This window comes from Mastacembelus armatus, chromosome 24 (assembly GCF_900324485.2).
Source record: "Mastacembelus armatus chromosome 24, fMasArm1.2, whole genome shotgun sequence".
NCBI lineage: Eukaryota > Metazoa > Chordata > Actinopteri > Synbranchiformes > Mastacembelidae > Mastacembelus > Mastacembelus armatus.
The window spans coordinates 11,458,798-11,471,329 of record NC_046656.1 but is presented as its reverse complement, the minus strand read 5'-3'; the positions used below and the strand labels follow the sequence as shown (position 1 = coordinate 11,471,329).

Below are 12,532 nucleotides of genomic sequence, written 5' to 3'. Positions count from 1 at the left end.
AAGCACGAGATTTGCAGGATCAGAGTAATGTGAGATGCCACTGTCAAACAGGAATTTTCCATGTATATGAATGGATAAAAATAAGTAGTATGGACTAAAATCTGCACTGAAGTATTTTTTTTTTAAGCTACAAAGACTTTACTCAAAAGCACCATGGCAACGCAGCTCGCAATTTAAAGTGGTTTAAAAGCAAACCAAAGCTGTCTTGTCAGAGCAGGACTTCAACAGCAAAGTAATAGTTTGCTGCCTTAAAGCTGCTCTAGTCAATACTTCAGTACTGGTAATATATGGTGTGACTGCATGCAGAAAGAGATCACTGATAGTAATACACACACACAGCCTGGTTGTATTACCCCCCAATGCCTAAACTCTCAATTAATGCAGGCCTGATCAAAACAGATCAGCAAAAGGTCAGTTTTACTACTGCATATGGAAACCAAGATAAGTAAGTTACTAAAGTTAAGAAATTTAAACAAATAAAGAAAAAGAACGGCAGCTCCTTTAATGCCAAGGATCACCTCATAAGTCACATGACCACCTGCAGTCAGCCTTTTAGTGAAGTGGACTGCAGTTGACTGGAAACCATCTGGTCCATGTGAGAATGCCGCTGCAGGCGTCATGGCAACATGCACAAGGAGGAAGTTAAGAGCAGGGGGCAGCCATGGTGGGAAACTAATCTGGAGTGCTGCGCAAATCAGCGCCTGAGACACCCCTGTGTCACATTAAAACATCCCTCAGAGCTTACACGGACCACAGGTTACCAGTTTTTGGTTGTAGTTTCTACAGGTGAGGCATGATACCATCATTTAAAACAGATGAAGAATTCCAGGTCGGCGACATTGATCGTAATGAAAACAATTCTGTTGTCTCTGTATCCTCCTCAGACGTTATTCCCCCTCTGCTTTAATTGACTTCCTTGTTGCTAACCACTGGGGTTGACCCTTTCAAAAGGTCAGACAAAGACAACTCAACCAAAGGAGACTGAACCTCAGGAGGTGCCGCACCAGTTCCAAACTAAAACAAAAACCACATCCCAGCAGGAAGAAAACTGCAAAGGGAGAGCACAAAATGTTTTCAAACATTTGAAGAGGACCACTCAGGAGCCAAGGAGCTTTTGTATCATATGCAATGCATCCTGCATGAAAAATGACATGACTCAGTGGGCTACATACATGAAGCTCATTCACAATAAAGACAAGACGAAAGAGAACATGTGGATCGTGTGTGTACGTGTATGTTCGTGTGTACGGGTATGTTCGTGTGTACGTGTATGTACGTGCACACTGAGTATGTGTGTGAGTATGCGTGTTTGAGAGAGAGGATAGAAGCCGACACTCACTGAGGGCCAAGTGGAGGAAAGAGAGCCTCTTTAAGAAGCAGTGATTTTCTTGGAGGAGCTGGTGCCATTTAGCACGTACACCAGAAAAATCCAGGAAAGGTACTGAGAGAGGGCTGAGAAAGAGAAGAGGTGGGGAGCTTCTTGATACTTCGATGGATAAAGAGTCATGTCACTTGGATGAAAGCTTTAACAAACTAAAAAAAAAGGAAAGAAGAGAAATGAATGTGCTTTAAACGCCACTCTGGACTTTGAGCTCCATTCCCTGGTCGATTACACCTCTCCGTTTCCAGTTGTCTGCTCTAGAAAGCTTTGTTCTTCTCACCTCACATTAAAAGCAGTGGGGGCCTTTAACCAAACTCATACACTCGAAATAGGATAACTGTGTTCAGTTGATTTCCTTAGATGCAACAGCCCTTACAAGTTAATCACCCAGGAAAGCCTCTTAGTGACAGCTATGCCTTAATTGCATACCAGACTGTGCCCATCAGTTTGGATGGCAGCAAGTCCACACGTTCCATCTGGGAATAACACATTGTTAAATATATTTGATTTTCACTGAGAGATTTCCTCTGAGGAGGCACAGAGTAAAGCCAAGCATCAGAAAGCCATACAATAGTCAGGTTGGTAAATCACTGTTATGGACTAGAGCTATGACCCCAAATTCAATTACGCAGATTCCATGGATTTGCGGTTATGACCCTCTTGCAGATCTTTTTATGTTTAGACTGTTCAGCAGCAGCTATCACCAGGGGCCCTTCAGCATTCACCATAACATTAACAATAAAGCAAACTGACCAGTGTGACAATGAAGGGGAAAAGCAGTGGGGGCGGGTTGGATTTCTTTGTGTGTGTGTGTGTGTATGTATGTGTGTGTGTGTGTGTGTGTGTGTGTGTAATCCACTCATCTTCACTCCAGTCTCAGCTCTTCTGCTCATTCCATGCTGTGTTTTACCAGTTTATCCAGGGAGGCAGAGGTGAAAACGCTAACCTTTTCCACACAGCAATAACTTCCCACCATGACACTGACCCAACATTGCTTTAGTGTCCCTCAGTGCTCACTGTGAAAATGTCAGACGAGCTCTTTTCATCAGAGGGAAATCCTATCTGATTTACTCTACCCCCTCTTCCTCAGTTAAGGCGCTGTTTGTACAGGGCCATGTTTCATTTGAATATCAAAGCCAGTGAGGAGGTGGTCAGACACTTTAAATGCAATTTTTTGTGCTTCCCTCGAGGAATGTGACTGCTTAAGTGTTCTTAAGGAAGGGACCTGATCACTGAGACAATGCTGTCTTTGTGGTGGCAGGGTGACAGTAATCTCTATTTATCTACTCTTTGCTCTGTAGACAAAACAATCACAGGAGAAGTCCATTTGCATCTCAGTGTGCAGTTCTTTCAGGTTCCACATTTAAGGTGGCATTTGAAAAATTATTCACATTTTTGGCCCTGAACCCCAGAAACCACGAAGATGCACATCCTGACATGTTCTACTTGTATTGACTACACAGTGCTCACAATTAACTATATCGTACCAAAGCACACACATCACAGAATCGAATCTTAAGCTGCTGTTACTCAAAGAAACAATTAGAGTGTATCCTTCAAGTCCAAAAAAAAAAACATGCAACAACACATTGTCTTGATAAAACATTTGCAAAGCTGAAATTTGAATATCTGGTTAAATCCATGTTTGTTAGTTTCTTATTCCTTACTTTTGTTTGCTGCACGTTACTGCAAAATAATGTGAACCTTTTGGGAGGAATTGCTGCTGTTCCTTAAGATGCTTGTGCATCTGCGCTCATGCAGGTGCATCCTCCTGCCTGGGTTAGACTAAAACAAAACAGGGTCAGGGACTTTGATTCCAAAAGAATCTGGGATTACTATCAATTACTCACTTGTGGTATTGTGGCATCTCTGAGTGGAGGACCCCGTAAACGAAAGGCCAGATTAAAGTTTCTATTTAGTTGGGGATATATTGATTCCCAGGCACCACACTAAACAAGTGAGGAATAATCTTTGCCAGAGATCCTGCAAAAGATGGTTAAGCTTCATTATTTAGTTTTAAGTTTAAGTTTCTTTTTCATTGTATCTAAAGAAGGATTTGTAAGCAGATCTCTGCAGCATGCCACGGCTTTCTTAATGCTTTCTCTGTACAGATGAAGCCACGAGATAATTCCTGAAAAACAGCAAACAAAAACATGACAACTAGACAATGGCATAGTGTTCTCATGATAGCACTATCTCACATCAAAGTCTTGGTCTCCTCTGAGCCTCTTTATCTGTGCATGAAGAATCTACCTGTATCTTGTCCTTTCTGTAACAAAAGTTTGGCATGTTTCTACCCGGCTCCTTTAGGTGCTTCTCAAACCTTCATCTGATGAGCAAGGCATGAGCATGGTAGAGGTATGAATAACGACTTTGTCTTTGATATGAACTCTAAGCATCCCGACAAAAGCAACGCAAGGATACAAGCATCTTTAGGATTCAAAAATTTATCCTGTAGGTTAGTGTATAAACTGCAGGATGTATTTTTCCAATGTTAGCTCATCATATTTAAATCTTAAGAGGGAAAGTGAATGTGATTGTTATTTTTATATTGAATCTCTACAGGATTAGAAAATAAAAATATATCTAACTCTATCTGGAAGTCACTTAAACTTTTTTAGATGTACTCCCTTGTCTTAGATACATTCTTGTACATAGTTTTTTCCTCTTGTGTTTAATTTTGTTTGATACTGTGCTGCTGTGTTTTTGTGGTTAATTAAAGATTCATAGATCTCGACTCATAATCTATTGTACTCTTAAGAAAAAACATTTGGTAAAGGTTCATAAATCCTAGCTATGGACTTTGAAAGGAATTTCCTCTTGCTATGTAAGCTTGTTATCAAAGCTTTTATCAAGTGAGTTTATAAAACTGTATACAACTAAATCTATGCACGGAAATGGCCATTTAAAATAATCTGTACACTTGTGTAACTTACTTTGTTATTTTAAGGGTCCTGTGGGTTTTTACAACCAAGGCTGCAGTAACAGACCTTTACCGGGATTGTCGCTGTTTTCATTCTCGCGAGATTATCAGACAGGAAGCGACTATGACGAAGGTCAAGGAGTAGACATGGCGGCTGGTAGTGTGTTGAGGTGTGTTTGGACCTCGCTCACGGGCATAAAATTAGGTGTCACAAGTAGCAACCTGTCAATTCTCCAAAGGATAAATGTTCCCCAGCTGTCTGCGTTAACGGTTCAGAGCAGAGGGTTCCGCCAAGGTGAGACATTTCTGCAAATTTGACGATATTCGCCTGTTAACGTCAGGCAGCGCCAAACTAACAGGGACGAATGGCACTGTAATGTCTGAATATGTCTTTCAGAATAAAGGCAGGCAGTGAAGACATTATACTAACACAATAGTAATATTTATGATGATGATCGGGGCCTGACATCGGTGTGTGTGTTTTACAGTGTTGGAGAAGCAGGAAGGTAAAACAACGACGGTAAGTAAATCAATGCTGCTGATAGTAAGCTGATAATAAAATCCTACATGTGATCTAAATATATATTTCTCTTTAACTGTTTCATGGTGTTTTCCCAGCCGTCATAAAATGCATCAAAAGCTTTTTTAATGGGACAAGTGCTGAACACTGGCCATATAAACACATGATGTCTGTTTGCTATGCTCTGTCTCATATATACATATACTTCAATATGTACATATGTGTTAATTACACATTGCATAAAGCTTAACAGTAATTCATCATAAAAATAAACAGTCTAATTGGTAATGGGATAGATGACTACTGTGCAGTATAAAAGTGGCCGGAGAAGCAGGTTCACCAATGGCTTCTCACTGGCCTGGAACACCTTATATAACAAAACACTGCGTGCAGTTTATAGCTTAACTGTAACTTCTCATCCTGTATAGTTTGGCTTGTCATTGTGACGCTAATGTTTGCATCATATGTAGTGTTAAGGGTAAATTATTGGAACCACGAGAGCATAGAAGCACATGCTTCAGCTTAATCTTCGAAGATTAAATGCACCAAGAGCAACTCCTATGATCTGACTTGGTGCATCCTGCAACCAACAGTTAGAAAGCATAATGGGCGAGAGGGACTCATGATTAAAAATATTTTCTTTTAATGAAATATTCAGTAAACCTACAACAGCTTATTATTGGACTAACTATATCAATGCTCGTGTCTTGTCAGATTGAGGGTCAAATCGTGGATGTTCCAGCAGCACCTGAGCCTCCAAACCCTGCAGCCAAGTGTCCTATCTACAGATGGAACCTGCAGAACAAATACAACTACACAGTAAATGGATTCACAGACTTTTAGTGAACAAATTATCTCAGATATTATAGAGAGTGTACCACCTGTTTTTTTTCTCTTATTTTTAAATTTAACCTCCTCCAGGATGTCTTGTTGCTGAGTCAGTTCATCAGGTCAGATGGAGGGATGTTGCCCAGGAGAATCACTGGTCTATGTCCAGAAGAACATCACAAGATTGCCATCTGTGTGCAGATGGCTCACAGAGCAGGTCAGTGTTAGTGCCTGCTCCTTTTCTGTGCAATTGCTCTAATGTCACATTACCCTCACTTTGTTTATTTTGATACTTTTTTTAATGTCACATTTAGCGCAGGCTTCCAGAAAATTCCAGATACAGTTTGGTGCAGAGACTAATAAGCACATAATGCCAATTGGCAAAAGGGTGTGCAAACTGGGCCAAGAGCTGACAGGATTATTTTGTTACTGATTACTTGTGCATTTGCTCCAAGCTGTTTACGCATTACAGAACAAACCACTGCAGATGACTTTAACTTCGGTCACAATGATGAGTGAACTGTAGCAGGCAGGATCAATAGAACCCATCTGAAATGTGTCTACATTTTGTACCATTTTGTATCAAAAAGGTAAATATATTTACCTATATTTAAATATATTTAAAGTTAAATTAATGGACATTTCATTTTCTGCCATGTCTAAGGTCTCCTTCCTGATCACAGACCCAAACTTCCAGAGGGCCATGTCCCAAAGGAGCCCAAGCCACAACTTAACAGGTGAAGACGTCTGTCTGCTTATTTGTGTCTCCTCATTATCTGGCTGTTAGTTTAGGTGCAGCACAAATCAGACTTTTAGTTAATTAATCTTTCTTATTTTTTTTGGACAGATACCTCAGTCGCTGGTCTATTAAATCAGTGAAACCCATTTATAAAAAGGGACTGAAGTGGTGTAAGAAACGCATGGTTGTTGGCCACCCCGTGCTCCAGAACAATATCCGTTACAGTGTCAAGCCTCTTTACATAAAACACTGAAAGACAGAAAGCCTGATGAATCCTTACAGCAACTGCAGGAGTAGTGGGTGGACCAATTATGCAAAGACGCACTGGATTTCATCATCTTTTAACTACATCTGCTGTTTAATCTGACTTTTGTCACACTGCCCTGGGAAAAGCCCTAAAAGCTTCATCCATCTGTATTTATTCTACCTTTTGTTTATTAAGCTGTGTCACGATTTCAATGACTCATGGTCAGCCCCACCCAGAACCATCTATTCTGCCTTTGAAGTCAACTCTGATAAATGAATATGAACAACAAGGTCAGTGTTACACTTTCAATGTAGGTGGCATGTTGACTGTGGATGCTCAAGGCAATACAGATGTGCAAATAAAATGTGTCTGTTTACTCTGCCTCTCAACATGTGTTTACTGTAAATGAAGAGCTTTGTGCATGAGAACTAAATGGAACAAAAAGCTTCTAGACCCAAACTGCATGACTGCACCATTTTAGTTTGTTTTAGGACAAGACAAACAAAATGTACTAATATATTTCATATAATACATTTTGGTTTTGAGGAACCATACGAATAAGAGAGAAACATGAAATATTTGTAGCTTGAAATAAGTCTAAGATGTCTCTTTATAGCATAAACGGAAGGTCCAAGTTCTTTAACCCATTACCGATGTAGATGTATCCATGCTGTGGCGTCATTGGCACATGATAGAAAGTCAGGCCAAGCCACAGCAGGCTGCGAAGCACGCATACTTTGCTGGCGCATTCAAACTGGAGACTCCACGATCCTACAAGCAAACACAGGTTTTTGTAAACAATTAATAAATAAATTCAACAGGCTCTCACGTCATGTTCACTGACTGCAAAATAGAGAAATCATCTTTACTTATCATTCCAAGAACATTATATTCATATAATAGAGACTGCCAAGGGACATTTCAATAAATCATCCCTTTGCCTTTGATATCTACAGTCTAACCTGTTTCACAATATGATTGGGTGCGACCATGAACCCAAGACCAAGGGAACAGAGAACAAAAACTGGATCTGAAACTCTGTAATGCAAGCCATTTGTCTGATTCCTACACACAAAAGGGAGGCGATTTTACAAAATAACAGTTATATCACCACTTTTGTCTCTGACCTTACCCGATAAAGCATGATTCGAAAAAGAGTGAAAGTTTGGTATGTGGCATGTGATATGTAATGTTCTGGTTGCAACTGTACTGTTGTTGGAGGAGACACCTAAAGTCATCAATCAAGAGCTGGAAATAGTTTGCAGGGCTGTTGTGGAAATGAGGGGAAGCCCAGCTTAAGGTCTCAGAGGAAAATACGTGTCTTATGGTGGAGATACATCATACAGGCATTTTCCCCAGGGACCCATTTATAAAATTGCAACTCCTTACGCTATTCGGCAAATGCATGCGAGGTGATGTGAAGATGGCTGCAATGAGTGTGGCATTAAGACAGCTGTTGTGTGCTGCAGTGATAACATGGCCAAAATTCTTATCACACACAAACATACTCATGAGGAACCCCTCTTAACTCAGACCTCTATTGAATGTTTGGCCATAGATGCGACACACTTACTGGAACTTATATTTTTTTTATACTATTCACATCTACTTATTGCTAACCTCTTGAATTAGACTTTTTCAATAGACATTTCAACAAAATATTTAGCTGATTATTAAATAAAATATTAAACACATTACAGAATCCCTTAAGGAGTGAATTCTAATACTGTACCAACATTTGGCTTACTTGGCTTAGTAACTGGAAGTAATAAATGAGCCAAAGCTTACTTAAACATATATAATTCCATGAATTCTTTAGTGTAATTTCTTTAAGGTTTAAGTGATCCTATAATTCAGATTGGTTTTTGGTGGGCCTCTTCTCATGTACTCAGTTTTCTGTAGATATCAAAAGCAACGGGATGATTTAACTTCATTTTTTTGCTGTGTTTATTTTTTTCTTTTTAATCACAATACATGAGCCCTGAATTCAGGATCAAGAGATATTTCTAATCCAACAGCAATAGTTGGATTGTCAGGCCACTGCATATAAAAACTTGATGCTTGAATTAAAAGAAAAATGTCCCAACATATTCCCAGAAACCATATTCCATCCATCAGTGGTTAGACAGGTTTTTATCATTGTAGCTTTGCTCATCCAACCATTTTACAGTTAAAATGATTCAGTTGTTCCATTTCGAAGAAACTTTACTGTCAGTAAGCTGAAGCCAATGAAGTGCATTAATGTCACACATCATTAGTTGTGATGTAGCATGACAGTTGGAATGCATGTAACGTGAATAACCTCATGATGTATCTCGGAAATTGTGAAGGCCTCATTAAACAGTTTCTTTTCCTCTCAATAGTTGTGTGCTAATGTGTACAGATTATAGGGTCACCTTTTGCTGCAACAGTTTAATACACTGTCGTCATCTTTACAAAACCTGTTAGAGCTCAGTAATAATGAAATAATGAAACAGCTCAGATGGTTGATCATGTACCTAAAAACCTGCAAAAAGACTGTAAGATGTGATTTTTGTTTTTTTAGATTAATGTAATGATATGTTGTAATGTAGGGGTAGACTGAGATCTGTGGTTTCACCTTTAGGAATGTCATCACTCACTACATCCAGAAAGTCAATGGCTGGGTTCAGTTCACCCATCTCCAGGATGGATTTCTTCTTCAGATTCTTTGGTTTGCTGAAGTGAAGGAAACTGTCGAGCTTCCCAGCCTCTGAGTGAGACAGACCTAAGGAAAAAAATGCACATAGACAAGATGTTCAAACTTTTACATAGCAGGACTAGCCAGTTTAATCAAACAACTTTGAAAAGGTAATGAAATTAATGCCATATTTGTTAAAAAGTCATTCATCTGGGGAAGAAAATATTAACACTCCACAATGAGACACACATACCATCAAAACTGCGATTTATCTGGACAAGGCCATGTGGATTCCGGACGAAGGCGCCACGTGGTACCACAGACACTTCCTCATCGATATGATGAACGACGACTGTCAGCCTGGTCTCCTCAGTGACTTTGGTCTAAATTTGAATATGAATAGAAGTTTGTTGCAGAGAAAACTGGCTTGAGATTTTGTGAACAACAGTATGTCATTAAAAGTAGGACACTGTCCCTGCAAGACTGTCCTCATCTTTTATTTTTGGTCCCACATCCATTCATTGTTTTGACTTTAGTTATATTTCCGATGCCTAATGCTGATAGATGGATTTATAAACTACCTACAGGACTATTTAACATATTTTTATACTAAGATGCAGTACTGCAGTATTACTCATATAACACCTTATATGTATGACTTGGAACAACTTGGTGTTTATGTATAAATGACACCCTTCACACATTATTGATCAAACTTACCATTATTTCCTCCTCTTCAGCCTTTTCTCCATTACCATGTTTGCGGGTCTGAATATGTTCATACACAAATGAGGGGTCCCCTATGAAGCGACCTTTTGCAGCTCTGGACACTTCTTCTATCATCTGGTCTGTGACGGGGGGCAGCAGGAACCAGTCCATGCAGTTGAAGCTGGAGATGACAAAGCATAGGACACCCAAACCAGCATTTCATACAATCAGTGGCAAACAGAAATGAATCAGAATCACACACTTGCCTGTACAGGTTCTTCTTATCTTCCATCTCATCTTCTCCTCTCCCCTGAGCGATAAAATAATCGTTGTTCAATCCTAATATTTTGCCCCAAAGCAAGACTCGGTGGAACTTGTAGTTTTTTTTCAGAATCACCAAGGAAGTCTGCAGAGCGGTTCTTTGCTCGAGGTTTAAAGTATGTCCGCTGCCTGCGACGAGTTCCAAAGAATAGTACAAAGAGTTTGAGTCCATTATTTACGCAGTAAATGACTTTCTATCCTATTTATTTGCTCTTTTTTAACTGCCTGATAGCTAACGTAGCAGCTAGCTAAGCCTGTAGGTACGAACGGTACTTTGGTTGCTAATGACAACAAACCCTGTTACGGTCGCCATGGCAACGCCCCTCTGTGTGTGTTTGTGTGTGTGTGTGTCACTCTATGGCTCGGTGGTGTATGTGCAAGAAGACAACATTTCATATGACAATACTGATGCTCTGCCAAAGCTCTTAATAATAACAACAATAGACTCATTTCATTTTAAGTTTCACAGCAGGAAAAGTACTAGTTGCTCATTGATTAGAATAATTATATATTATATAATTGAAATGATGTAATCTGTGGAATAAATGCGTGATCTTTGCCCTCTTTTGATAGGCTACTCCCATGAAGCTCATTACAAGACACTGAAGGGAACATAGGAGGAAGGGAAGGACAGTTTTGGACCACACTGGCTGGAAGACAGAACTGGTTAAGCCCTTTGCACAGCTGGCAGGATGCACACTTAGATCCCACTAACATGACTGCGTGCCACATGGGAATAGGAGTGAGTGTTTGGAAACCATCTTAGTGTGCATTTACTATGTTTACACAATTATTATTTGTATATCGGGGAATAGGAACAGCATTAGTGCTCAACCTGAGTTGGTAGCAAACAGGTATTTGCATAAATAAGAGGTACATTTGTTAAATCCACCCATGGTCATAATTCAAGGTAATTTACCAGCTTGTGACATGAACTCACAGATCACTGTAGGCTGCTTCCGTTGGGCTTACTGCAATGACATGAATAGGATTTAGGGCCGGAAAACAAGGCACAGGGCGTGCATGTATGTGTGCCTGTTTTAAGTGTTGAGGTTATAGAGGCTGCAATTGAAATAGCTGAAACATGATCTAGCATGAGAGAGATGGATGGGACAGGCCACTGTCATTGTGCTGAATATTTGCAATTGGCTGTTTTATAAGTGAGTTTATTTTGATAGTCGTGGCAACTTGGTTTAATTGTGCTCTGGTAACTGGAGTTTTAAAACCTTAATAGGTTATCAAATGATCAGGTGCTAAGCTTTTGCTAAGGAAAAGCTTCACATGGAGAAAAGGAAACTCTCAAACTGGTGAAAATTTCTTTCTGCCTGAATTTAGATTTAGAAATGTTGAGTATTTCGTTATTTTCTCTTTATCTTGCTGTGGAAAACTCTTTTCAGTCACCAGTTTCTTACAGACCTGATGTCATTGAACATTTAACCATAGAGCTAAAAGCGTCAAAATCTATCTTGGTCGTTCTGTAAGTGCCTTTGGAAATATTTTTTCATTACCATTTGGTTGATTACATGCAAAAACACAATGTTGAAATCACTTCCTTTTAACAGCATATGGAGCGAATCCTGTTTAAATGCCACTAAATGGACCCTGGCTGTTTGGTTTATCCTGGCTCAGATCCAGCAGTCTAAGCCAGTGTACGCAATGTGAAGTTGGCTTCAGTTACACTGAGAAAAATATGATTGGCTACTGTCCAAAAAATGATTTTGGACAGTCTGTTGTTTGCGACGTTGGCCAAATTTTATCCTTAAGGATATTATTTCGATGCCTCACCTTGATGGACAGTCTTGGCTTACACTGGCGAGTACGTGACAGTTTCTGAACTGGGAGCGTCATTTATGTGGAACAAAACAAGAAGAAAAAAGAACAAGCACTACAACAAAAACAGAGCTGTGATGTCATTCACCCTTTTCTTCATTCTTACCCTCATGTCCTCATCATTTTAAGTTATCAGCTCGACTGATTGCTCTGCTACAGTGATAGCAGTTGTATAAACCTACTGATAATGCTAAATGAATCAGCTGTTTCACATTCAACAGCAGCAGCAGGAAATGTGGATTATAGATATGCAAAGTTCTTCTGAAGGCAAACTGAACCCAGTCTGAGATGGTGGGCCTCACCAGTAACAATGAACACTAATATTCACAGAGGTCAATATAAATAGATTGAACCTCTATTGTAGAAAAACATGTTA

General features: G+C 39.6%; 2 protein-coding genes across 2 annotated transcripts; one reads left to right on the top strand and one right to left on the bottom strand.

Moving 5' to 3' along the window:
* Positions 1 to 4,422: 4,422 nt before the first annotated feature.
* On the top strand, positions 4,423 to 7,014 carry mrps18a (mitochondrial ribosomal protein S18A). Its single transcript, XM_026318993.1, has 6 exons — positions 4,423 to 4,599; positions 4,793 to 4,824; positions 5,539 to 5,643; positions 5,746 to 5,869; positions 6,317 to 6,389; positions 6,500 to 7,014. Exons 1-6 carry the CDS (start codon positions 4,452 to 4,454, stop codon positions 6,642 to 6,644), a joined length of 627 nt encoding a protein of 208 aa, XP_026174778.1. The 5' UTR covers positions 4,423 to 4,451; the 3' UTR covers positions 6,645 to 7,014.
* An 84-nt stretch (positions 7,015 to 7,098) lies between these two features.
* rsph9 (radial spoke head component 9) lies at positions 7,099 to 12,309 on the bottom strand. The gene is made up of 5 exons (XM_026318992.2): positions 10,272 to 12,309; positions 10,018 to 10,186; positions 9,551 to 9,680; positions 9,238 to 9,384; positions 7,099 to 7,409 (listed from the first exon to the last, which is right to left on the bottom strand). Exons 1-5 carry the CDS (start codon positions 10,496 to 10,498, stop codon positions 7,249 to 7,251), a joined length of 834 nt encoding a protein of 277 aa, XP_026174777.1. The 5' UTR covers positions 10,499 to 12,309; the 3' UTR covers positions 7,099 to 7,248.
* Positions 12,310 to 12,532: the final 223 nt, after the last annotated feature.